Raw genomic sequence first — 26,183 nt, forward strand, 5'->3', positions numbered from 1 at the left:
TGATACACTATTATTATTATTATTATTATTATTATTATTATTATTATTATTATTATTATTATAGAGAATGATAAATAAGTCCTTCACCGTTTGATCTCTAGATATTTAAATTGTGAACGGTTTAAAATATATTTAAGTTTCTGACATTTTTAAAATCTAAACATATTGATTCTTCATGTTTACTTGGGTTTGTCAAACGTGACTCTTGTTGTATTGATCTGTTGATATGAATGTACACATGAGAGAATTTATAAAATTGGACAAATTAAACTCAGAAATCGATATATCCAAATTTTAAAAAGATCAGACACTTAAATGTATTTTTAAATTTTCATAAATTTAAATGTTTACATACTAAAAAGTTAGAAATCGATTTATTATTTTCTTTTATTATTATTATTATTAAAATTATTTAATTATATACAAAAGTATTTTTTGCACACATGCATCTAAAATTCTACAAATAAAATTTAAAAATAAAGTTGAGTTTTTCATATCGTATTTAAATAAAAATACATCTAATATATTTGATCTTATTATTAGTTAGATTTTTTTACTCATTTGAATACTAACATTTATTCATTCTAATTTTGCTTCTTTTTTTTTTATCGTACGGTACTTTAACTACTTTTTAAAATTAGTTAATTACATACATTTATAACACATCTATAATAATAAAATCACACACAAAATATTTTTATACGCATCTAAAAATTATAAAATAAAGTTTAAAATTCAAGAATATAATATTTTTACTATAAGACAGCGAAACATAACAATTAAAAATTACCAGTTGTTTATCTTATCACCACAAATAAAGAAGATAACAGCAGTTGACATTAGAGTTTTTTCATGTGCTGCAGAATCTGATTCATTAGCAGCTATTTCGTGAAGAACTGACGCTAGTCAGGACACTTTATCATAATTTATTCAATTCTCTACATCTTCTAACTAATAATTTTCCACAGCAGAAACCCGTGAACTGAGGGCGATAGCACGCAAAACCCCCTATTCTCTGCTCTGCTGTGCGCATCTGTTGCCCCATCCATTCTCCTCTCTCCGGTGTTAATCTTTTGCCCCTCCTCTACAGTGCGTGAAATCCCTACTCCCTCCTTTACAGTGTGCAAAATTTTTATTCTCTGGTCCACGGTGCGCCTCTATGTCGTCATGGAGTCGATCGCGTAGCTACCCATACATCCTTCTTTCACCGTCGTCGAAGTTTCTCCTCTCCTTAACCATGCGTGAAACCCTTACACCCTCTTCCATTGTGCGCGAATCTGAGCTATTGCGGCCTCTCTCCTCTCACTGGTTTGTTCTTTTACATTACTCTTTCTTTCTTGTTTTTATTCTTGATCACCTACAAAGTTTGAATCCTATTTTTTCAAAATTTATCTATATCTTCTTGGTTTAGATTATGCTTTTAGGTTATTTTGATTCAAATTTTGTTTATATATTCTATTAATTCAAGTTAATTCTGGCTGTTTAGAATTAAGGATTTAAAAGTACTACCGTACTACTATTTTGATTTCTTGTGTGTTTTGTAGTAAAATTTTTTAATTAAAGTAAATAAATACAAATAGTTAATAATTGTTTGCTCTCTGATGTTGATCATGCGCCTGGATCAATTGTGAAGGTTTGCTCTCTAATAACAAATTTAAAGTTTTGCATTTTTTTGAAACTCGACAATAATTTCATTGGTTTTGTTATCCTGTCATCAAAAGAAATGCCCAAATATCTAACATTTTGGATTTTCTTAAAATTTTAAAAATTGGATCAATGGAGACCAAAATACATGGGCAAATTTGGATTTGGTCATTTGGGTTTATATAACAAGTACAGATAAGAGATCAGCGTAGCAAATACTTGATGAGGTGAAGGTAAATATTCACAAAAGTAATTTTGTATATATTTGTGTCTACATATATGATTGAAATAAGTAGAACATATATATGATTAGTTGAGCTGATTAGATAAATGAAAGAATTATTGTTGTGTCTATTATTTTGAATTTTTGATTTGGTTTTTTTGTGGCTGATATGAGATTGAATTGGAGTTTGTACTTAATATTAATGTACATGGTATATTAGTTGGTCTCTCAATATTATTTATTTGATAAAAGAAACTATGATCTATAAAGTTAAATATGTGATGAATTATAGTCACTCCCCTAGACTTAATTTAGTGTCAAATCAAAGCTTATATTTTGGATCCAAGTGTCACTACAAGAAATTATCGATTTTACAACCGATTTTGGTTTGAAACCTTGGTTATTAAATGTTAGCGACTGATTTTTGAATAAAAACACCAAACCTTTACTATAAAGTATTAGTTGTTAATGGTGAGCGGATTTTTCGATCGCTAAATCAATCACTGAATATATCGATCGCTAGTTTGCAACCAGCATTTCGATCTCATTTGCTACCAATGTTTAAGTCTCTAATTTAATTGTTAAGTGAAGACCTGTAATTTAACAAGCAACATTTCAGTCACTAAAGCAGTTGCTAATTAGCAACCAAACATTATTAGTAACAAAAAATATTAACAAAAAATATTTCTATTATCCCAGATAGAATGAACAATTTTGCTTTGCATTGAATTAAAACAAAAAACTTGACAACATGAATATTCCTAAATAACCACATTAATTGAAAAGCTTATTTTTTGGATCGTATACCAAATTCTTGACAGTAAAGACTTTTTAATTCTTATTCAACTCTAATAAAACTTTATTTATTCTGGAAGCACTAACAACTAACATGAAAATCGAGCAATTGCCTAAAAACCTTTATAAATATTCTTTTTTAGTCAAGTTCACCCTTTTTATCCAGGTACAATGAATAAGCAAATTATATTCCAGATTTCAATTGTCATTAAAAGAGTGAGTAACATAGGAGCAAAAACAGAAAATTATTACACATTTTAGTCACAAAAAGATTACAATCCAAGAAACATATAAGTGAATAGAAAAACAAGTGCTATTAATTGTTCACGCAATTGACACTTGTTATCACCAACAAGTTTGGTGTAGTCTTTTATACTGAGATGTAAATTAGAATTAGCGGTTGCTGTTAATTCTTCTTCTTGTAAATGTTGGCACTAACTCTTTTTTAACCCTTGGGTAAGAATAAAAGAAAGGGAGGGGTAAGAATCGCCTTTATCCTTGTCTTGGTATATGAAAGTTGATGCTATGAATGTAACCATGTTACACAATTGATGATCCCTCTCCTCTATTAAAATTTTATTGATGATTAATTAATTTCATTTTCCGTAGAGTTGGGTTTGATTTGGTATAACTTGTGATCCATTTATAGTTTGAGTTTCCAGAAATACCTTTCAACATACATGAGACATCTATTTTTCATAGTGCTTCCACCCAATAATCAGCCATGCAGTAAATAAAAAAAAAAAAATTAAAACAAAATCAACTAGATATTATGAAAATGATTCTGGACAACTACTTTTACCTAACTTCCAATGTCCATACATGTTAAGTGTGAGTTTGTGGGTTGTATTCCAGAAACGAATACATCGATCTGTAGTTCCTCCTCCAGATGCAAGGAGTCCATGAACATGAGGAAATCACGCTATTGCTTTAACAGTTGTCGTGTGCTCACATTACTTCAGAACAGGCTGAGTTGAATGTTGATTCCAAACAAGCAACTACAGACATATAAAGGAAATTATTAGTGTACCAGTGCATGAAAATCAAAGGAGTTACACAGCAGAAAAGGGAGTTAGAAAGTTGATGAAACTTGCAAGTGCATACTCATTTATCATTTCCTACAGATGCTAAACTCACGGTTATCATAAGACCACTTCAGTCCAAAAACCTTTGAAACCCCAAACAAGGTTTACTAGAATCAAATAATAAATCATTACCAAAGTCATATATAAGTTCTGAAAACGAAAATCAAACTTACACAACAATTGAAGTGTCCTGCAAGATAAGGCATGGAGAACATGTAAGAAAGATGCGAGGGATAGGCATTGTGCCTGTACCTGGAAAACAAGCTAAGGGGCTTATTCAAATCAAATATATACAAAGAAAAGGTTAGGAAAAGAATTTGTCAATTAGGTTTGAAAAAAAAGTTGCCAGGTCAAAAAATTACAAGTTCCAAATTTCGCATATAAAAAACAGGCTGGAAAAGCAACAAAACAATTAAAAATCAATGAACTTGAAATAAGATTATTAAAAGATGATGGACACACCAGCAACTCCTAAAATAGACTTGAAATTCATGGCAGAAGAAGCATGGATAATAGTTGTTTGAATATGTGCCTTAGAAGAAGAAGATGATGCTTGAGAAGTTGTTATTGCTTCTAATTTTTTCTTGCTCTTTCTCTTTGATGGTGTTGAAATGCTTGATCCAAATGTCCCTGGACTTAACTTCCATCTCTTCTTTAAGTTCAACACCCTCACCCTATAACATAATCGCAAACATTACATTTTCGAAATTTTTATAGCACATTTAACAAAATTCATTTATTTTTCGTATATTTATACAGACATTCAATTTATATTCTTCTGCCAATATGAGACACATAAAACTCTTTATTCTAATCATACTATTAACATTAATCTCTTGTACTTAAATGCTATGTTACAATGGCATTACTTTGACTACTTACAATAGTCAACACACAAGAGCTCAAAATGGATAATCTTTCCCAAACATCAACCCAGAAAATCATACTTTGGACTTATGAGGAGTTTGAATTATGATATTATTCATTTTATGCGCTTTGCAACGTTGAAATGGATGCAAATCTTGTCATTTCAGTTTTTTTTTTCTTCCTTTAAAATTAGTTGGAAATAAAGGTAGGATTAGGAGGATAATTACCTTAGCTGATAAATTATCAGCAGCCACTTGCAATTTAATTTCTGTTCTAAATCTGTCACTTGGTTCTAGACTAAGTTTCATGAGAACTCTTTAGGGCTGCCTCTAGTTCCAACCTTTGAGATTCTACTCCTTTCTGCTTGGAATTTCAAGAAAAAAAGGAACTAATACAAGAGAAACACTAGTTTGAAATATTTTAAAGGAATAGCTCAAACACTTAGTATGACCACAATTCAATCAATCATGTGTCAAATAATTTGTTATTGTTATTATATTAAAATGTTAATATAATAAGTTCCTTGATTAAATTTAGAGATTTATAATTATAATAGTAATTATAATATTAAGAGATGAATCTTTTATAATTTAATCTAAATTATTCTTGGTCATAGAATTATTAAAAAGGACATTATAATCCAAAAAAATAATATATATAATAGTTTTCATCAGATGAAGATTAATAGATCTCATTTATTAAATTATATATATAGATGGTGCATATAGAGATATGACTATTGTATTGACTCAATTTGAGAATTCCTAATAATGGTTATAATTACCGCATAGTTGTCACTAGGATATTTTCAAGATGAACATAGTAATAGAGTTTCCTTTGACCTGCGAACTATTATAGTAATTAACAATGTATTTATTATACTTTGATTTCGAGTACCTAATACCCTAGGGTGCTAGTTGAATGGATATTGGGTATGATTTAAATACTTGTAGAATTAATGATTAGTCAATAAGAAATCTGTCAACTCTCGGTAAAGAGTTTGAGCTCTATGATTATAACGACTGAGATGAATAAAACCTTAGCCAAGGAGATTGAATGAATGAAGAAATGAGTTTTTTAAGTCATTCACAGTTCATTATAATAATAATGGTAACAAGTTAGAGTTTTGACAATTAAACCATACTCTAAGGGTTAATCAAGAGTTATAAAGATTGAAGGAATTATACTTTATTCTTCTGAGCTTCTTAGTAAAAGTAGATTACTTCATACTATCGGGTCGTTGAGGAGTGTTGCTAGACGCCAACCTTGATTAGTAAATTTAGTATGACTAATTTACTATCTGCTTAGTATTGAACTTATGGGGTTATACACTAACGAGTGTTCTAATATTTGCTTTAGAATTATTTAATTATTATTTTGATTTGATCAAATAAATAATTATATTAATTCAAATGGAATCTTATTATATTCTTTGCGAGCACCAAAAATATAATAATAATATGATAATTGAGAATATTAAATGAGATTTGAGAATAATTAGTTATTCTATTTTTAAATTTGAATTCTAAGTTTGGATGAAATTCTAACTGATTCTGTTTCAAATTGAGCTATGATATGATTCATAAATTTGAAAGATTCAAGTTTAAAATAGTAAGATATGATTCAAATTTGAATTGAGATTCAAATTTAAAATTAGTAACAAATCTCATACTATATATATGTATGCCAAGAGTAGAGGAATAACAGATGAAAATAAAACACAAGTGTTTTATTCCTTTACCTCTACACACACATAAACGTATGTGAGCCAATTCTTGGAGAAGAATTTTATGGCGTGCAAAGAGTTGCAAGAGGTTTCTCAATTTAGATCAGATGTCCATTGGTCAAAGAGTTGACAATAAAGATTGGTCTCGGTATGGATACGCATAACGCTTTTGTACCATCGAAGGAGAAAGTGATTTTTACTAGCGTGCACAGGTATTTAGATCTGATCTATACATATATTATTGGAATAAAGTATAAGCACAAAATATATCTTTAGGATTATTTTCTTTTCTTCCGCTGCATGTTATAAACACATGGTAATCCTTCAGCTTCTACCTTCAAGTTCAACTTATTATTGAGCTATTTTGTGTTGTGTGTTAATTTAACAAAAATAATTACTATCCTAATAGATAAAACCAAATCAAAATGAAAATACATAAACATTCTTCCGAATTATAGTGAGAAATCAAAATCAGAGATACGAAATTGAAGTACCTTGACTAAAGGAGAAAATCAGCTTAACCGGAAGAATATTGTTGTTGTTACTGGAGAAGAAGTTATCACAGGAGGCGACGTTGAGAAAAGAACGACGCGATGCTAGCAACGGCAGATCTAGACGAAAATGTGACGATCTGCGACAATGGTGGAACGAACAGAGGAAGTATGCGGCGAGGGGCAGACGACGATAAAGACTCGAGGAGGAGAGATGGCACCGACGAGAATGGCGCCGACTAGGACTCGCGGAAAGTGACTTCTCTCTCCACTTCGCCGGAGAGTGAGGGAGGCAGCGAGAGGGACGCTGTGTGGGGAGAGAGCTTAGGGTTAGGGTTGAAAAATGATGCTTTTTTTTAATTTATTTTGAAATCGAGTTTGTTCCTATTATTTAAAACAGTGACCAATTTAGCAACTAATTAATTTGTAACTTTTATTTTTTAGTTGGTTGCAAATTCAGTCACTAACCAACTGCTCTAATGCTAAGATTTTATAGTTGGTCGCTAAAATCGATTACTATATTAATCCTTAGCAACTGATTTAGTGACCGCTACCTTAGTGACCAACTATTTTATTAACATATTTTTAAGTCAGTTGCTAATTTGGTCGCTAAATTATAAAATAGCAACCAATTGAGTAACTGAATGCTTTAAAACCAGCATTTTATAGTTGATCGCTATCTTAACACTTAGCACCGATTTAGCAACCGCTACCTTAGCGGCCGAATTAGCGACCAACGAACTATTTTATCAACATATTTTTAAGTCGGTTGCTAATTCGGTCACTAAATTATAAAATTGCAACTAATTTAGCGACCGAATGCGTTAAAACCATCATTTTATAATTGGTCGCTAAATCGATCGATATCTTAACACTTAGCAACAGATTTAACGACCAACTTCTTAGTGATCGATTTAGCGACTAACCACCATTAAGCTTGTTTTGGTTGCTAATTCGGTTGTTAAGTTAAAAAAATAGCGACCGATTTCAACGACCGACTAGATTAGCATTGTTATTGGTAACTAAATCGGTCACTAATTTTTATTTTAGTGACCAATTTAGCAACCAAGAGTGGGTGGTCACTAAATCGGTCACTAATTGAAATTTAGCGACCGATTTAGTAACCAATTTTTTTAAATCCAAGAAAAGTTTGATTGGTGGTAAAATTGGTCGCTAAAATCGGTCGCTATTTTGAAACTTTCTTGTAGTGTGTAATTGCTCCAGAAATTGATTCTAAAATTTTCTGCAAACATGATCAACTAACATAAAAAGTCATGGCATATGGAATTACTTTGTCTCTATTTATTTTTTTTTTTACTTTTCCTTCTTATTTTGTGGTTGATTAAATTTTTGTAAGACGGTTTATAGGTGCAATGGATGGGCATATGGATGGGTTTTCCTGTATGGCCAAGAATCCTACCCAATTGAAATAGATATTTCTGGTGCAATGGATGGAGGTACTTCAATTCTCCCTTATTTATTTCTCATGAGTATATGAATGTTCCATTGTTTGGGAAAAATTGGCTGAAAATTTATGCTTCTAGCTCTTGGGCTATTGAAAGAAACAGCAAGAGTGAATTCTGATTGTGAAGAATCTTCTACACATTAGTGCTTTATAGTTTATATAATATAATTTTTTTTCCAATATAGTAATGCATCTATTCTTTACAATTATGTCTGTCTGTTTATAAACTGCATTTTTTGTGTTGGAGACAGTGTTAGACTTTGGAATACTTCTGTTGAATGTTGATAATCTTATGGAGTTGGGTCACTCAACTAAGAATTCTGTAGAGGTAAGATGCTAGTTCATTTTTCTTACTCCTTTTTCACCAGTTATCCTTCCTCACATAATTTCGCAAACACTCTTCTACAGCCAGCAAGTGTTCAGGTTGGGAAGAATGCATTTTTGTAAGTATTGATGTGATTCACCAGAAAAATATTGAAACTTGTTTTAATATTATTTTTATGTGTAGCTTGCTCTTGAATGTTTAGGACTATTGATCACCAGCGGGATGGTGAACTGTTTGCCACAACTGGCGCCCAAGTAGATATATGGAATCACAACAGGTGTCAGTTTATTTATTTCGGACAAAGAACTTACCTATTTTCTTAATCTTTTTTTCCCTTTAGAATTTCTATTTAGGCCCAATTTGAGTAAATAACTTAAATAAGTTATTTTGGAAAAGGAGTTTAAAGTATGAGGACTTTTATTAATAGTAGCTTATAAATAAGTTATTTTGTGTTTGGATTTTTAACTATAGAAATACTTATTTTAAAGTTGTAGCGTTTGGATAAATAACTTAAAAAATACAATTTTTTTGACATAATAGAATGGATATTAAATTTTTTTAAATTGTTTAGACTCAATTTAAACCAGTCTCTTTCAAGAATTTTATTTTTAAATTTGCCCAACCAACTTTGTTAAAATGTGTTCCAGGTCTATTTCGAGCCACCATCTCTTCTTTACATATTTTCATGAATATAACAGTATTTCGTTCATTCCAATCAACTTTAAATTTTCTTCCGGACTTGCCACTTTCATGAATTTGTTGGGGAAGAACATAAAAAAAAAGAAAATTATAAAACTAATTATAAAAATAATAGCAAGTTGTATAAAAATAAAATCACATATAAAAAAAATAAAATTAAAATCACATATAAAAAAATAAAATTAAAACTGAGATTTCATAGCATACAAAATATTCAATACAAATTTAATAATAAAAATAGAATGATAAAATGATAAAAAAAAATACTTGGAAAGAATATATGCTGGTTCAGATGGAACAGAAGATGATGGTGGTGAAGGGTCAATACTTTCAGCAGATGAATCATTACGTGAAAATGGTGATGGAAGGCCAACACTTCCAGTAGATGGAACATTGCGTATGAGGATGATGGTGGAAGGCCAGTGCTTCTAGAAGATGGAACCTTGCGTGAAAATGGTAGTGGAGGGCCAGTATTTCGAGCAGAAACAGGAAACATTTTTCCACAGAATCAAGAACGAAAGTAAATTTTTTTGTTTTGAAATCAATTTTTTTTTCACGGAAGTGATAAAATGACTTATCAAAAAGGAGAAAGTCATCTATTTCTACTTCTTCCAAAAGCTATGAATTAACTTTTCGAGAAGTTAAAAGCTCTTCTTAAAAATAGTGCCAAACACACTTATCATAACTTTTCATAATTTAAAAGTCAAAAAAAGTAATTTTTGTGCGTTCCCAAACGGGCTCTTATTGGTTTGTCTTTCATATTGCATATCTGAGCCTATACGCTATAAGTAGTTGGGTCATTTTACTTCTGTTTCCCCTGCACGATGCATGAGTTCCTGCCCGTCTATGTATGTAATGTTTGAGTTTGAATTTGTTATGAGTTACTTATTTGTCTAACCTGTTTTATTATTGTAGTGACCGAGGTATAATGTTATACGATCTATGTATGGCTTCTCCAGTGACAAAAATGATAATGATGGTAATTGTTCTATTTAATTAGTTTCAATTTCAACACAGGTGTAGATTTTCATTTTCATAAGTCGAGCAATCAATTTTACTTTACTTTAGTAACTTATTCTCTTATTACTTCTAATTTCATAGTAGATTATATCATTGGTTCATTTCTCTATTGCATTCTTGCTATCATCATCATATTTGTTCTTTCTGTTTGCATTTTTATCCAAATTACTTATTCATGACTATACTGACCTTTTTCTCCCTATGTGGCAGACCAAAACGAATTCGATAGCATGGATTATGGAACCCAATAAAACCAATAAATTTCACAGCTGTAAGTTCATGAGATGAATTTAACCAGTGTTTTTCTAAGCTATTATTGTATAAAATTTTGGTTTTAGCTAACTTCTAAAATATTTATCTATGTTTTTGAAATTCTATCTTTTCAATTATTATTTGTATTCTTATGGATAAATTCCATGACCATGCAGGAAAATAAAGATGGAAATTGCTATAGCTATGATGCTAGAAAGTTAGATGAAGCCAAATGTGTTCATATGAATCCTGTTTCTGCAGTGTGAGATCAATGTTTCCTAAATATTTGCTATCTTTTTCATTGTGTGCATATATGTACAATTTAACAATAGACAGTTTTGTCACAAAATGGATATATTTTTTTAATAGAATAGTTGTTGATTTTAAGCCTTACAATGCTATTAAGCCTTAAAAATAGCACTACAGCACCATAAAGTAGTTCAAGAAACCTAGAAAGTAGGAATCATTATTCCTTATCAAACTATATTAGGTGCTTCATAGTTTTTTATTGCGGATGGCGGCTCATGGCGGTGAGCCAAAAATTTGCCATAAAATTATAGTGAATGGCATTGCGAAAAATGGCGAAAATGACGAATTACTTAAAATACACATATATGTACAAAAAAACATACAAAAAAATTGCAAATATAATAAATTATAAAATTTATCTATATAAGCAACTTTCTAGTCATAAAACATCTAATTAATATAGTAAATATAGTAGTAAATTTAGCAAATAAATATAACATTAAGTTCATATCATAACTCAAAAGTCATAAGCAAGCCATAAAATAGAAGACATAAAACATAAAAACTATAAACCATCTACATTCTAGCTCTCATCAAATTCATCCAAATTAACACGATTATTATCGTGTTCCTCTACCCCATCATCATCCTCTGATTCAGTATCATTGAATTGAATCTCCTCTTCTTGTTCTTCTTCATTTTCAGAATCTTCTTCATCTTTAAATTCTGGTTCTTCTTCCTCTTCCACAATTACTATTTTTCTTTTTCCCTTTTTTGAAGCCTTAGACCTACTTGGTCCACCCTTTGCACCACCTCTTACGTTGCAGGTTCTTTTTTTTTTTATTTTCTTGTCTTCTAGTATATATTGTAGGCTCATGTCCTCCATTGCTTCAAAAACAAGGTTCCAACTCAAAGTGTTGTCATCTTGATGAACCAAATCAGCATCATCCATATTATTATCATCTCGAAAGGTGGTAGTTCCAATTTCTCCCACTAACCACTCATTACACTCATCAATGTCATTGAGTGCAATAGGGTCAACTTCATCTTTAAGGTTGTACCTCTCAATGAGTTGTTGGTTATACTTTATGAAGACCAAACTTTCCATCTTTTCATGATCAAGCCTATTTCTTTTCTTAGTATGAATATGCTCAAATATACTCCAATTGCACTCATATCCAGAAGCACTACAAGTCAAGCTCAAGATCTTGATAGCAAGGTCTCACATGTTTGGAGCTTCATGCCCATATGTCTGTCTCCAAAATGCTATAAAATTAAAACAAATTTGTCTAAGCCTTTAATCGAACTAAATTTATAAAGCTTTGTAAAATTTATAACAATCTTACCGGGTGAAAGCTTTTTCCTTTGAGATTTTGCAAAGGATGATCCAAAAAGTCCATAACCGACCTTATATAGTGCTTGCACCTCCAATATCTTCTCTTGCACATCTATACTTGGCACCAATCTAGTGATGCACTCAAACCACTCCTTTGTAACTTCTAAATCCAACTCAATGCGAGGATTATCATAAAACAGCTCCGGATTCAGAAAATGACCAGCTGCATGCAACGGACGATGAAGTTGGCAATTCTATCTATTGTCAACGATTTTAAAAACTTCAGAATATTTGCTCACATCATTAGAAAATGCTTTCATGATGCATTCCTTTGCCTTCTCCATTGCTTCATATATATAACCCATTTATGGCTTCTTCTCCCCATCAACAAGTCGAAGCACCCGAACAAGAGGCCCCATGATCTTAAGGGTGTATTTGACATAATTCCAAAATGAGGGCCTAATAACAATCTTTGTTGCCTCCCTCCCCTTTGCCTTTCTTGACAACTTATTCCTTACCCACTCATCTGAAGTGAACATTCTTCTTAGATTTCCTTTCTCCTCATAAAGCCTTTCCAAAGAGAGAAATGAAGTAACAAATCGGGTGACTGCATGCCTCACCAATTTCTTGCCATTTGTGAATTGACTACCACAATTAAAAAAACAAACTAGTAAAGCAAAACTATGATTAGCAGTGGTTGTTAAAAATTGTTACAAAATCTACTGCCCGCATTACTAACTAAGGCGGTTCACTCAATCGCTGGTATTGGTTTTGATGGCGGTTTAAAACCGCCGCTAATCACAGAAAAAATCGCTGCAAATCTCCATTCTTCTTGTAGTGTTTTATTATTGGGTTTATCAAACTTGTGAATAGAAGTCTACTGTTTTTCCTTTTTTTGGACCACCACAAGTATCTTTTTTATTGGCATTATGATTGTACACTGCATATTGAATATATAAAAAAGTTAGAATTAAATATACATTTAAAATTATAAAAATGCATACTAATTATTTTATTAATACATTCAAAACTCATGAAGAATCTAAAATATATTAAATATTGATTTATAATTTACAATCCAACATTACAAGATTTGTTGATAACTCACTCTAAACTATTCATAAAACAAATCAAAACTTAATATTAAGAATGTATAAAAACTCACCATTATCTAAAAATATCACCATCATTTATAATATGGTAGTTCTAATTGACCATTGATAAGGAGGGTTGAAAATTTTAGCATATTTAGATAGCTATTAGAAATGCCATATAATTCAGCATATAGTATGTTGAAAATATATTTACTTAATTGCATGTCTTGTTGAACTCTCAACCCAACATTCAAGCATCTTTCAATTACATACTATTTTTGTGTAGACAACTAAAACTCATATAATTAGTAAAACTCACATAATTAGTTGTTTTCACACAATAAATTCTGATTTACTCAAGCTTTTAACAATAAAAAATATAAAAATTCACATGCAATACTCTGAAGTTTATAATTAATATCTGTTATGTGTATTAAATAGTTGATAATTGTTTATCAACTTCACATAAAAATAAATTACATGAGTCTTTTTACTCCAAAAAATGGTAAAAAAAATTTCCAATTTATACATACCTATTAAACATTCTACTATTCTTTTTTTCTTTTTTACAGTATTTCTCAACCCGACAGGTCATTGGAGTTTCAGTTAAGGGTTTGTCGCAACCCGACAGGTCATTGGAGTTTCAGTTAAGGGTTTGTCGCTGACCAATGATTACTACATGCACACGACAGGATTCGAACTCTCGACATTTACTTAAGCAAACTATTGAGTTAACCACTAGATCAACCCAAATTAGTTTCGGTGCATTCTACTATTCTAGGTTCTAGCAAAATACTAGACTTGGTGAAGGGTACCGATTTCTTTTTCTTATTTTTTTTCGGGTTTTGAAGGGTACTCATATCTTTTTGAAATCCTTACACCTGTGGGGGCCTAACTACATGGGCTAACAAAGTGTGGGCCCAATAACTCAAAATTCCCAAATCCAAAAACGAAAGGGAGAGAGTAGGGTTAGGGTTTAAGTTGAGTTTCTACTCTCTAGCTTATACCTTTGATTCCGTTTCCGTTTCCGTTTCGATCGATTATCTCGCATAGCGAACTGCCAAAAAGAAAGGGCGGAAAAAAAAACCGAAGTTTGTGAAATCAATGGCGACACCGGCGGCAAAGCGAAAGCCAGTGTTTGTGAAGGTGGATCAGCTCAAACCGGGAACAAGCGGTCACACTCTCACAGTCAAAGTTGTTAGCTCGAAGCCCGTCAAGACAGTCAGCAACCGTGGTGGTCGGACGTCGATGCTGGCGGCGGCTCGTCCTTCTCGCATCGCCGAGTGCCTCGTCGGAGATGAAACTGGAACCATAGTCTTCACTGCCCGTAACGAACAGGGTATGTTTCTTGTTTCTGTCATTTTGTTTTTTGAAAGTTCAATCCGTGTATGTTGTGTGTATGTAATTGTGATGATTTGAAGTTCTATTTGGTGTATGATCAAGGAAAAAACATGTAAAGTTGTTGACTTTGTGATAGGATTAGGCTTCAGTCCCTTACGTTAGAAGAAATTGGGGATTATGTATGCTGGAGTTGCTAGCAATCCCACTTTGTTACTCGTGCATGTTGATTTAATAGCGAAAGTTGCTATGGCTGCCATAAAAGTTTCAATCAATAGTGTTTAATATCAAAGGATACATACCTCTTGGCCTGGCAATTTTACTGTTTAGGAGTTGAGTTCATTCAGAGAAGCTTTTTTTTTTTTTCCCCATTTGAAAAGCATGTTATGATTTTGAACTTAAAAAGGGAAGCAATCCATGTTGCTAATGCTAACATAATAATTTCGCCCCATGCCTTTTGTACTCGCTATGTCTCTCCATTAGCTGACTTAACGAGTTCTTCCACAATTGGGTTGCCATTGTTTGTTGTTTCTCGGAGGAGAATTAGTGGGAAAACCAGCCGGTATTCTGAATGGTCTATGATATCATAGAGGTGATTATTGGTCGGTAACTTTAATTTTGAATTCTTAACGGACTTTCCGGTTAGGGCTTAAGTCGGAACCACGTATTGATTCCACTTTCCACTTCTGCGCATTACGAATTAAATACGCAAATGCTATTAATTAATGTATTTAATTATGTTAGTTAGAAGTTAGGTTGATCGTGATTTATGGTATCTTGCATGTTGTAACCAAGATATTTAACATTTCCCCTAGTAAGCCAAACATTATAGGTGAATATGCATTAGCATCTGTTTGTGGAAACATGATACATTTTCGAGTCCATGGAGTAGTCAACATGTGTGGTCTACCAAACTCATGTTTGTTTTTCCAGTCTATGCTAAAATGCTCTCAGCCTTTTCTTGGTTTTTTAAGTTGTGGTGATTGATTCATTTATTTTTGTGCAGTGGAACTCATGAAGCCAGGATCTACTCTAATTTTGCGTAACGCAAAGATTGACATGTTCAAAGGATCCATGAGGCTAGCAGTTGATAAATGGGGCCGTATTGAAGTCACTGAACCTGCAACTTTTGAGGTTACAGAGGATAACAATCTTTCATTAGTTGAATATGAACTAGTCAATGTTGTTGAAGAGTGATTTTGATTTCTGGGTGTCTCTAGAGTTGCCAGAGGTTCTGATCTTTATTTTTACAATTGAACTATTGGCTGCGGGGCAGTCTTAAATAGTGGTACAGTCTCTGTTTATTTTAATCCTAAATTGCTGTGGTTAGTGCACATTTTTACCCTATTTAAGTCAGTTTTGAAAGATGATGGTTCTTGCGGTTAACATGCAGAAGTGAATATTGCTATAAATTTACATAATTTAGTATTTTTATGGAGTCATCTTTCATGCAAATGTAATCATGAACCGTAAGCTCGTACAGATAATTCTTCTGTAAATGCTATCCTTTTCATTTTATGCATCCAAAAGTTCGTCTAAACTCGTCTATATTCTATGCTAGTTGCCCTCTGCAATTTTAGAGTGGTTGTTATCATAGCTGTTCGTGTGTATTCACTTCGGTTTCCCATTATTAACTAAACAAACTAATGTAATAATATCTAGTCTATAAATTTACTTTTAATATCTAATCAAAGTAATTTATTACATTCGAACTTTCAAAAATGTGAATCGACCCTACTATTAATATTGTCTAGAATTAAAATATAATTAGGAATTCTATAACTAAACATCCTCAAGACGATACTAGTTCAAGCTCATTTTTGTTACTTTCCCACAATGAAATTGGGGAAGCCGGTAAAGAATTAGGAGAGCTCTACAAAATGTTTTGGATTATCATACCCTGTGCATTCTGCTGTTAAATTGTTGATTAGAATATCTCCTATAGCAGTGAGAGTATTTGAAGTAGAGTTGATTCACGTTTACTTTTCTTGTTAACAAGATATTGTGGTTCTTATGATGTCGAAAGTTATTCGTGAGAAATAGGTAGGATTCCAGTTGGTTTGAAACGGCCATAGCTAAGGGTGACAATTGTGATGGATTACACTGGATTCTCAACATGACGGGTAGCAACAAACGTAGATAGTTTGCTACTTTGCATATTTAAGACGGAGAATCACTGAAAATAAATATCTAGTGCAGGATTTAGACACAGAAGTCGTACAAGTTGCAGAGTCTTCAAAGGAACAAATAGAATTAGTACTTGACATGGGGAATTAAGACCTAAATGTAAGAGTTCTGTACGTTGTTATCCAGAGCTCAAATTCTAAGAAGTGAGCTACAAAAACTGGCCAACTTTGATACTCAAGAAATAAAATTTGAGCATATTCGGTATTGCATTCGGTAGTTATCATCACATCATGATCCCTCTCCTTCTGAAAGTTGAGAGTAAAAAAAAGTATATAAGAACGTATCATCAACTGTCTAATTCACAGAAAGGTAGCAATCTAAAGACAAACAAGTTATCATGTCAACAAAAATATGAGACCTACTTATTCGCAGTAAGTAATTGAGAAAAAGGAAAGTGTATACTAGATGAATTTGGATCAGCCATATAAAGAAGGATGCTTAATAGGCACCCTTTAAGAGTTGAAGTTGAATGTAGAAGTTTGACTACATAATCCAGCTCTAACATTCACTAAACCTCCCTAGCTGATCCAATTTGAAATTTCTAAACAAGGACAAATAAGTCAAAACTTTATCCAATGATGCGCAATACATTTTCAGCTTATTTGCCTTCAGAAACTAAAATCAAGGTGGATAAAGTAGCATCCTTTTATGCATCTGAAATAGAAAAAGAAGTACAGATGGCTCAGTCAAGACACTGCCTCACGAAGCAGATTTGTACATAAAAGATTGCTTGCATCTTCAGAACACTAATCACACATCATCATTGCAATCTGATTAAACAAAAAATATCAGTATACACCTTAGTCATCAATTCACCCTAGTACTACGCCAAAAGAAATGCAAAAAACACGGTTTAGTGAATTTCAGCAGCACAGCCAAACAAATCAATGTATAATATTCCAATTAAGGAAACATTAAATAACAAAGCAACAAACTGAACTCTGGAGAAATGTTTACCAACGATTTTTAATACAATGTCTTAGAAACTCACATCCTCACCGAGAAATAATGCCTACTGTTCTTTTATTCCTGTGAATTGTACTCACAAACTTTAAACATGATAAATAAAATCGGAAGCAAGTAATTATCTTCTAAAACACGATATAGAACTAAGAAAAATCTAGCATAATGACATAGTGATATTCATGATCCCAACTTAGCAAAAATTCTGAGAGCTGACAAATGTGCTCTGTATAAAAATAATTGGGGATAGATATCTAGCAATTCTTCCTAATAAGGACTCCATGTCATCCCAACTTTGCTCTTGATCTTCAAATAGTCTTCTCCTTGCCTACAAACAAAAGTAGTGGGTACGGCTTCACTAATAGATTTAGTTGCATGAGTTGGGAAAACAGAAATTCCAGGGAATAAGTTTATCTATAAATATCCTAGGTACAGAATTAATAGATCACGAAACACCTGATCAAGCATTAGACACAGTTTTTTTCACGAAATCTCACAAGACCCTATTAAGTTGAACCAGAGAATTGATAAGAAACACTCACTTACCGGAAAATCAAATTGAAGAAAGAACACAAGGAATGACACAGATGTTTAGCTACCTAATTCAAAAGTAAAATCCAACTGTCAGGAAATTAAAATGAGAACAGACCAGGAGACCCAAAGAGGAGAACCACATTACACAATACTCTTCCCCTCAAACATAAACTGAAAATATCTTCAGAAGTCTTTCACGTTCTCTTTCAAAAACTCATATCACAACTTCCAACCATATGGCATGAGCATCAATACTAAGAATTCTAATAAAACAGGGAATTAACATCGTTTTGTAGGCCATTTGCAAAAGATCACAGTTACTAAAACAAAATATGCACATTAAATGCATGGAGTGCTACCTACAGTATAATGTGACAAGAGATATCTTCCAAAAACAATGCCACTGAACCAAAGCCATTTTAATAAAATCAAATGAACCTCTTCATAATAACTAAAGAAGAAACTGCTTTAGAGTAAGATAAGATACCTTCCGAGAGCCAACCGTAACTGCGGCGAGAGACAGCGAGCATGGAAGTCATCAGTGCTGATGCAGTGACCGTATGGTAAGGCAGCATTGATTCCACACAGAAGCTCAATTCCGCAGGACACCTTCTCAAAAAACCATAAATTCAATTCATCACAAATTGATAAACAACGAGATTAGAATTCAGCACTAATAATGATAAGCATTGCTCAAATGCGATTCTGCACCAAAAAGCTTCTAGCACAGAACAATTGCATCTTTAAATTAATCATAAACAAAATAGAAATTCAGCTAACCCAAGCTAAGCTCAACTCTACCTGTAATTCACCAAATCTTAGCATGTCCTACTTTATTGGGGAATCTGTGGGTAACGCAAGTACGTAACTTACTCACCTAAGCATGGATTGTGGCGGAGGTTTGTTTGAGCCAAGACGGAACGGAGAACGAGCTGCTTTAGCTTCGGCGCCGAGACGGAAAGCGGCGCGGCGAGCAGAGCATGACCGGAAAATCGACCTCGCGGTGGCGCCGGCGGCGGATGCCATGTTCCTTTTTAATTAATAATCGAAATGATCGGAAAATAATGTTTAGGGTTCCTTGCTTCCTTAGTTCCTCACTCTCGCCGGCACTGTAACTGTAACTGTAAGGGTTCTACGAAGCTAAAACCCTGCACCGGTTTTGGCGAGTAGCTGTTTTGTGTATTTGGGCTTAAAAAATTCCAATTGATTGTTTCTCTCTAATCTGGGCTTACTATTGGGCCGGATCCTTTTCGGGTAGAACAGGCATCGTTTTGAAACCCGAGTGTGCGTGCGTGTGAGTGAGTGGGTTGAGTTACTCTCGAGCAGCTTGTTCCGAAACCTACTCTACGGAGCTCCTCCAAATCCTCCCCCAAATCCGTCGCCACCGTCGCCGTTGTTGTTTGTGAGCTTCGCCTTTTTTTCTTTACAGTATTCTCTCTGTCTTTCTGTTCTTCGCTGTATTTGATTACAAAAAGCTTGTAAAATTGTAAGGTTTCAATCTTTCTTCACTCGAAATTTTGAAATTATTTGAGGTTTCACTCTATCGTTGTTTCGTTGCTTTGTTTTCTTTATGAACTACGGGTGCAGTCAAACAGTGTCGCTACTGAGTTATAGAAGAACGCATGGCTTCGTTATTTAAGGTACGGTATAGTAATCTATTTCATTTGAGCTTGTTTTTTTTTTTTTCCTTCTAGGGTTCATGGACTAGGCGGTTTTGCAATCTTATTTGGTTTAAAAAAAATGTGTAGCTATATAAAATGTGTTTAATTTATTTTATTATTTGTTCATGGTGGTGGTTGTAGGATCCAGCGAAGCTTTCAGCTTATCGAGATAGAAGATTTCCCGGAAATCAGGAGGAGTTTGAGCATGCTCTGCAGACATCAACAACGGTTTATGTTGGAAATATGTCATTTTACACGACAGAGGAGCAAGTTTATGAGCTGTTTTCCCGAGCTGGAGAAATCAAGAAGATCATCATGGGCTTGGATAAGAACTCGAAAACACCATGCGGCTTCTGTTTTGTTCTGTAAGACTCAAATTGCTGGATTACATGGCATTATACTCTTATTGAATGCATGGACAAGGTGTAAATGTGGAAAAACAAATTTGCAGAGTCCACTCTCTTTATTAGCAATAATTACTATCTGGTGCCCCACAATTAAGAATAAATTCTGCTTCAGCAATTCATTATGAATGTGCTCTGTTAATTTCAGTGAGTCGTTATGAATATTCAAGAATTATTCATTGTGTAGTATTTTCTTACCAGATATTACTCACGTGAAGATACAGAGGATGCTTGCAAATATATAAGTGGGACAATACTTGATGATCGCCCCATTCGTGTTGATTTTGATTGGGGGTTCCAAGATGGAAGACAATGGGGCCGTGGTCGTAGCGGTGGCCAGGTTAACTGTTATGCCTTTTGTTTTCTCTGAATATTTTTGTTCTGGTCTTATATGAAGTTGTTTTTTATCTTTCATTTTCCGTAATTCATGCAGGTTCGTGATGAATACCGAACTGATTATGATCCTGATATCCTTTTAATCTCCAAATAATTTTGTCTGCAACAGTTGCATACTAGATAGTTACTTAGTTATGTGCTTGATTTTCTTCCTTACAGAAAAAGGAACTAACGTTATTATTTTAAATGCAGTTACACAAATGTGTCAGTTCTTAAAATTTGAGGGTATTATATAGCTACTATGGTTCACTGTCGATTGGTATGTGTAATAAACAAATATAATTGAGTTTTGCTTTAGTGAGCATGTGTGATTTCTTTCTGTGTATTCACTGAGCATGTTTCTTCAAAGTGATGATGATTTATGAAAACTCTTGCACCATTCATTGATCTAGAACCAGGAAATTCACTGCATCATTGTTGAAGAATGGAATACTCTAGTTTTTATCTAGTTTTCTTTTGTCCATTGAAGCGAATAGACCAGAGACAAGTCATTATATGCTTCTCCTTTTAGTTTCCTTAATTTTTCATACGTAGAGGTGGTTATGGGAAGTTGGTCCAGAAAGAGTTAGAAGTACAAAGGCAGCTTGTAGACTATGGCGCTGGTTCTTTGGGTTCTTTCCCACCTGTTATTCCGCATTCATGTAAGTGACTTCAATCTGTATTTTGCACAGATCTTCAGTTGCTAGGAGTGGCTCTGACACAATATTTCACTAGTTTTCAAAATTGAAATTACCAAAAAAATTGGTTCATGTGTTTTCCATTTATGTAAATTCAAAATTCTGCTTCATTTGTAAGCTATTCTCCTACTCCCTTACTATGCTTACCTCTGAAATTTCAAGTTGCGGTTAAAATTGTGCCTGCCTCTCTGGAAATATTCAACTCAAGGCAGCTTCCAAATATATGTATTCATGTATACTAGGGTTTAGGTTGTGAGGAGCAGCCTACCCCCTGCATTGTATCTGCCTGCAGTGTAAAGAAATATCATAAAAGTGAAAGCCAATGACACCTACAGTCCTACATTATTTCTTATTGATTGAAGACTAAGGTTCACAATTTCCTGTTAGAAGTTCTACTTTTTTTTTTGTTTGAAATAAATTTTGTTGGCAAAGTAAATCACAATGTAAATGTAAATGCCATTGTGGATGCTCAAGTTGGACATGGAAATTGCTGCATCTTAATATTTGAAACATGGGTATTTTTTATTGTGTTCAACAGTCAACTGTATTGGATCGTTGGTTAAAATCCAAATATGTAAATTCATGTTTTAGTCATTCCTTATCATTTTTTGTGAGTTTATATTTCTCGCAAATTAAGCTTTTGAGCAATTTTGCTCCTGCAGATGGTAGACATGGCGGAGGCCATGGCCATGCTCATGGTCATGGTGGATCCCATCGGCATGGTAGAGGTAGTTTCATCACATGACAATCTGTTTTGTTTTTTTGTCCGGTAATTTGGTTTTCCAGAGGTACCTGTAATTTTCCCATTACTGATTTGCCTTTGAATTTACCATAGACTACCATAGGAAGAGATACAGAGATGATGACCGCCACCCTCCACATGAATCCTCAAAGAGAACATCAGATCATGAATCTCGGAGAAATGCTGACCCTGATTCCAGACCGGTAAACTCTACTGAACTTAATTCCATTTTTCTCAACAGGAACTTATATTTTTCAAGTCGAGGAATGGTTTTGGTTTTATTCCTAATACTTGTGCTTACAATTTCTGATGTTGGTAGTCTGTCCATATACTTATTTTAGGCATGTCATGTTTTGACAGTTGTTTAGGAGTTCAATTTGTCTCAATCAATCGCTTACTATGTCAAATTGTGGCAGGAAAAAAATCCACGATTTCGCGAGAGTGGTGATTCTGACGAGGATGAGGAAGATGATCGAAAGAGACGGGCTTAATCAGAATTTCATAAATAATGTACTAGTTTTACACAAATTTTTACAGACTATTAAAAGTGGAAGATTGTGGTGTCTATCAATGAAAATTGCAAAGATTGAATTGTTAACCCTTAATTCTGGGTTGGATACTTGGATCTGCTACTTGTGGTAGTGCCATGTTATGTATTATTATTTCTTCTTTTGATTTTTCGGTAGCACATTTTGCTTGGTAACTAATCTTTAAGTTATTTTAGCCATAGTAACGAAGCAGAGGAATTGTATTTCTACTTGTACTTAGTGTGTACAGTACTTGAATATAACATCTTAGAACCAAATATCTTCCCATCATAGTTTTCTTTTGATACTCAAAGGAAGCGGTAATCGTGAAATAAAAAGGATACAAGAAATCAAGAAAAGATGGAAAATAAAAAAGGGAAAGTGAATGTTCCATTTTACAGAAAAAAGATCACTTTAATTTTAGCATTGAAAGAATGTAGAGCTAGACTGCTTTGTTGATTTAGCAAATATCCATTCTCCATGAATTGGTGAATTTGTAGTGCTAAAAAGTAAAAGTAAACTAAGCTCTAGAAAAATAAGTGCATTAGTACGGTGCCTTTTTGACTAAAATGTAACATACAAGCATTCATGATTGATACTAATAATTACAGCAAGCATGTATAAATCATGTTTCTGAATGATATCCATTTAAGGATATTTCGGTATTCTGTCTCATCTCTAATACTTAATTGTGTCTGTCTACAATGTTCCCAAATCAAATGTTACAAATAAATATAAAGAAATAATCATGCCAACCAAAAGGAGGAGCCATGAGTTAACATGAGAGTATGGATTTGCTTAATTATGGGGACACTGAGAAATAACGAAGAAGGATAAAAATAATGAAGAAAGCAAGAAATTTACTTCATATAATTGTTAACAGAACATTTGAGCACAAAATGTAAAACTTTCCATTTGGTGAACTACCAAAGAAAGCTAGAATCTCACACTGCACAAAATGACAACATTACATCATACTTTCCATCGTTTGGATCTGCAAAACAAGAAACTGTGCAAGACCACTGATGAAACTAGAAAATAAAGCATCACAATGCCCACATAACTTAGTATCTTTGTTCTTCTGAATTCGTATGCATTCTGTTTAACTCACTCTCTAATTGTCTAAAAATATGATGGAAGAAAAAAATAAGGAAAAAAATAACACTCATGGTGTATACCCTTGGCTTTCTTGCTGCTTCTCATACTCTTCCATGGTGTCAAACTCATTAGGGTACTGAGTTTTCTCATAGTATCCTTCATTCTCAGTTTTTCCTCTCACTGATTCATACTCATTGAGGTTATAATTCTGATTATTATTGTTCTTCACAGTATAATAGTACTTGCCATTCTCCATGAACCTTGTGTCACTCATTCCTTCTCTCTTCACCTCATCAAAGACATTGTTGTAGTTGCTGTTGTATTCATTGTTAGTGTTGTAGTTACTGGTATACCTTTCATTGTAGTTGTTTTTGTTGTTGCTGTATTCATTGCCATTGTTGTAGTTATTGGTGTACCTTTCATTGTAGTTGTTGTTGAAGTAGCTGTCCTCATGGTTCTTGTTATCATAGCCATTGTTGTAACTGCTCCTGAACTCTTCTTCATTGTTGTTGGAGTAGCTGTCCTCATGGTTCTTGTTATAGCCATTGTTGTAATTGTTCCTGAACTCTTCTTCATTGTTGTAATTGTTGCTGTTTCTTTTCACCACATTGTTGCTGTAGCTGTTGGGGTTGTAGTTATAATTATTGTTGTTGTTGTTGTTGTTGTTGAAGCTCTCACCAGTGAGATCTTCATCAAGAAGCTCATTCTCAAAGGTGGTTGTGGTTGTGATTGGAGTCTCCTTATTGGGAGAAGAATATTGAGTAGCAGAAGACTCAGTGCCATAAAGGCCATAGCCATTTCCATTGTCAACAAAATCAGGCTCTGGTGCTGGCCCTGATTCTACTGTTGTTGATCCTGATTCTGGTGCTGGTGCTGGTGCTGGTGCAGTGATTGGTTCTGGTGTTGGTGCTGCTATAGGCTCTAGTGTGGGTGCTGGTGTTGGTGATTTAGCTTTTGGTTTCTCAGGCAAATTTTGATGCTCTTTGACATTGTAGATGGTTCTAAAATGGGTGAAGAGGCTAAAGACTTTGCCTTCTCTGGCTTGAATTTGAGGGGAGAGAACAAGGACAAAGAAGAAGAAGAAAGAGAGTTTGGATACTAAAGAAGCCATAGTAGTGTTGAACAGACAGTAAGAGATGACTGCTAAGAGAACTAAACTTGTTAAGGGTTATTTTATAGAGTCCTAAGGGCTAAGACCTTGGCTTGTTGGTTCTATAAAATCAGAGTCAGAGGCCTTGTAATTATGCGGGGATTGTGGAATAAAAGGTGGGGTTTGTGGGGTATGATTATAGTGACCATTTGGCTATCATGCATGTGCAAAAGGTTTGGGAAAGTCAGCAAGGGAAATATTAGGATACATAGTGCAATGAAGCACACTGACCACTAGTCTTGGTCAAAAAGTTTTAAGTATTTTTTTTGTAACTAATTAGAGAATTTGAAAACATATTCTAATAAAACTGATTTTTGTTTTTAATTATAGGGTTATGAATTCAAAATGTTTAGGAAGATAATATGTATAATGGGTTGTTTTTCACAACCTACAAAATGCTGCTTATGTCAGATAAGATTGTTTTTCACAACTTAAAAAAATGTAATTTATATGCTATAATATACCTTACAAGTCTATTTTGGTGAAATCCACCAATTTTAAATCCCGTTTTGTGTATCCAATAATGTCAGCGGCAAAATTTTTAAATAGAGTTATGATTTGTGACGAATTAATCCTTAGCACAACGAATTGAGAGATACGTGAAAAATAATAGAATTGAAATTTCAAGGTCCCTATGCTCATTTTCCTGAAGTGTGAACTAGGATGCTGTTAAGGTTGAAACTATAAATCGCTTGGTCACTGTGTTATTATTGTTTATGAATAAACTTTTTTCCAACAACCCTGCACTGCTAGAGTGGTAGTTTGGTAGGTTTAAACACTATTTATCTGACAAATTAATTAGTATTAAAGTTACAAGTTCATTATAATAGTTTAGATCACACGGCTCATTTTGATGATTGTCAAAATTCATGCAAGGCACTACTCATAAAACAAAAATAGTTGCTGTGTACTATTTAATTTAATTAAATGAAAAAATATTTATTAATGCAATGCAGGCTCCAATCAAGCAAACTTAGTTGCCATGCCAAGCTATACACTGAGTGGATTGATATCAAGTTATAACCACTGATTCTGGAAGGTTTACATAATCAGTAATCACCTGCTTTAAGGGGGACCAAAAAACATGCAAGTTAAAATAAAGGCATTGTGCCTAAAATATAATCAATTTCATTGGCCCACGATAGTTGTATAATCTATATAGCAAAAGAACCCATATTTGTCTTTTGAAAGGGAAATTATCATGTTAGCTCAATGGCCGGTATGATTAGTTAAAG

General features: G+C 33.3%; 5 protein-coding genes across 17 annotated transcripts; 2 read left to right on the forward strand and 3 right to left on the reverse strand.

Annotated features, from left to right (window-relative positions):
• Window positions 1-3,511: 3,511 nt before the first annotated feature.
• LOC110274369 (uncharacterized) lies at window positions 3,512-6,502 on the reverse strand. The gene is made up of 4 exons (XM_052253351.1): window positions 6,499-6,502; window positions 4,842-4,893; window positions 4,210-4,421; window positions 3,512-3,660 (listed from the first exon to the last, which is right to left on the reverse strand). Exons 1-4 carry the CDS (start codon window positions 6,500-6,502, stop codon window positions 3,611-3,613), a joined length of 318 nt encoding a protein of 105 aa, XP_052109311.1. The 3' UTR covers window positions 3,512-3,610.
• Window positions 6,503-14,252: 7,750 nt separating this feature from the next.
• On the forward strand, window positions 14,253-16,051 carry LOC107462255 (uncharacterized protein At4g28440). Its single transcript, XM_016080837.3, has 2 exons — window positions 14,253-14,610; window positions 15,616-16,051. Exons 1-2 carry the CDS (start codon window positions 14,376-14,378, stop codon window positions 15,804-15,806), a joined length of 426 nt encoding a protein of 141 aa, XP_015936323.1. The 5' UTR covers window positions 14,253-14,375; the 3' UTR covers window positions 15,807-16,051.
• A 717-nt stretch (window positions 16,052-16,768) lies between these two features.
• On the reverse strand, window positions 16,769-19,435 carry LOC107462225 (protein NUCLEAR FUSION DEFECTIVE 6, mitochondrial). 12 transcript variants are annotated; one of them, XR_002366778.2, is made up of 5 exons: window positions 19,171-19,435; window positions 18,781-18,902; window positions 18,306-18,358; window positions 17,386-17,450; window positions 16,769-17,041 (listed from the first exon to the last, which is right to left on the reverse strand). XR_002366778.2 is itself a non-coding variant. In XM_021129377.2 (4 exons), the coding sequence occupies exons 1-3, from the start codon at window positions 19,317-19,319 to the stop codon at window positions 18,351-18,353; spliced, it is 279 nt and encodes a 92-aa protein (XP_020985036.1). In that variant the 5' UTR covers window positions 19,320-19,435; the 3' UTR covers window positions 16,769-17,041; window positions 18,306-18,350. The 12 variants fall into 12 exon arrangements, 9 of the variants coding, with proteins under 9 accessions (XP_020985036.1, XP_015936274.1, XP_015936276.1 ...); XR_001586757.3 differs by lacking the exon at window positions 18,306-18,358; XR_008002051.1 differs by lacking the exon at window positions 18,306-18,358 and having other exon boundaries at window positions 17,386-17,566.
• Window positions 19,436-19,584: 149 nt separating this feature from the next.
• Window positions 19,585-22,848, forward strand: LOC107462223 (nuclear cap-binding protein subunit 2). Of its 2 annotated transcripts, none has more exons than XM_016080783.3 (9): window positions 19,585-19,695; window positions 19,881-19,933; window positions 20,096-20,319; window positions 20,560-20,698; window positions 20,792-20,825; window positions 21,285-21,395; window positions 22,094-22,159; window positions 22,267-22,376; window positions 22,590-22,848. In XM_016080783.3, exons 2-9 carry the CDS (start codon window positions 19,916-19,918, stop codon window positions 22,662-22,664), a joined length of 777 nt encoding a protein of 258 aa, XP_015936269.1. In that variant the 5' UTR covers window positions 19,585-19,695; window positions 19,881-19,915; the 3' UTR covers window positions 22,665-22,848. The 2 variants fall into 2 exon arrangements, with proteins under 2 accessions (XP_015936269.1, XP_052108608.1); XM_052252648.1 differs by having other exon boundaries at window positions 19,623-19,695; window positions 19,875-19,933.
• Window positions 22,849-23,540: 692 nt separating this feature from the next.
• LOC107462222 (uncharacterized) lies at window positions 23,541-24,985 on the reverse strand. The gene has a single exon (XM_016080782.3). The coding sequence runs from the start codon at window positions 24,907-24,909 to the stop codon at window positions 23,866-23,868; it is 1,044 nt and encodes a 347-aa protein (XP_015936268.1). The 5' UTR covers window positions 24,910-24,985; the 3' UTR covers window positions 23,541-23,865.
• Between the last annotated feature and the right edge of the window lie 1,198 nt (window positions 24,986-26,183).

This window comes from Arachis duranensis, chromosome 8 (genome assembly GCF_000817695.3).
Source record: "Arachis duranensis cultivar V14167 chromosome 8, aradu.V14167.gnm2.J7QH, whole genome shotgun sequence".
Classification (NCBI taxonomy): domain Eukaryota; kingdom Viridiplantae; phylum Streptophyta; class Magnoliopsida; order Fabales; family Fabaceae; genus Arachis; species Arachis duranensis.

Coding starts and splice junctions, on each gene's coding strand:
- LOC107462255 (XM_016080837.3), top strand. CDS start 14,376: ATGGCGACACCGGCGGCAAAGCGAAAGCCAGTGTTTGTGAAGGTGGAT. Junction 14,611..15,615: donor CACTGCCCGTAACGAACAGG/GTATGTTTCTTG, acceptor ATTTTTGTGCAG/TGGAACTCATGAAGCCAGGA.
- LOC107462225 (XM_016080786.3), bottom strand. CDS start 19,319: ATGGCATCCGCCGCCGGCGCCACCGCGAGGTCGATTTTCCGGTCATGC. Junction 18,903..19,170: donor CCGCCACAATCCATGCTTAG/GTGAGTAAGTTA, acceptor TTTTTTGAGAAG/GTGTCCTGCGGAATTGAGCT. Junction 17,567..18,780: donor TTACGGTTGGCTCTCGGAAG/GTATCTTATCTT, acceptor TTGTTTAATCAG/ATTGCAATGATGATGTGTGA.
- LOC110274369 (XM_052253351.1), bottom strand. Junction 4,422..4,841: donor CTGATAATTTATCAGCTAAG/GTAATTATCCTC, acceptor ATTATGTTATAG/GGTGAGGGTGTTGAACTTAA. Junction 3,661..4,209: donor GTCTATTTTAGGAGTTGCTG/GTGTGTCCATCA, acceptor ATATGTCTGTAG/TTGCTTGTTTGGAATCAACA.
- LOC107462223 (XM_016080783.3), top strand. Junction 20,699..20,791: donor GTGGTCGTAGCGGTGGCCAG/GTTAACTGTTAT, acceptor TAATTCATGCAG/GTTCGTGATGAATACCGAAC. Junction 22,377..22,589: donor CTGACCCTGATTCCAGACCG/GTAAACTCTACT, acceptor AAATTGTGGCAG/GAAAAAAATCCACGATTTCG.
- LOC107462222 (XM_016080782.3), bottom strand. CDS start 24,909: ATGGCTTCTTTAGTATCCAAACTCTCTTTCTTCTTCTTCTTTGTCCTT.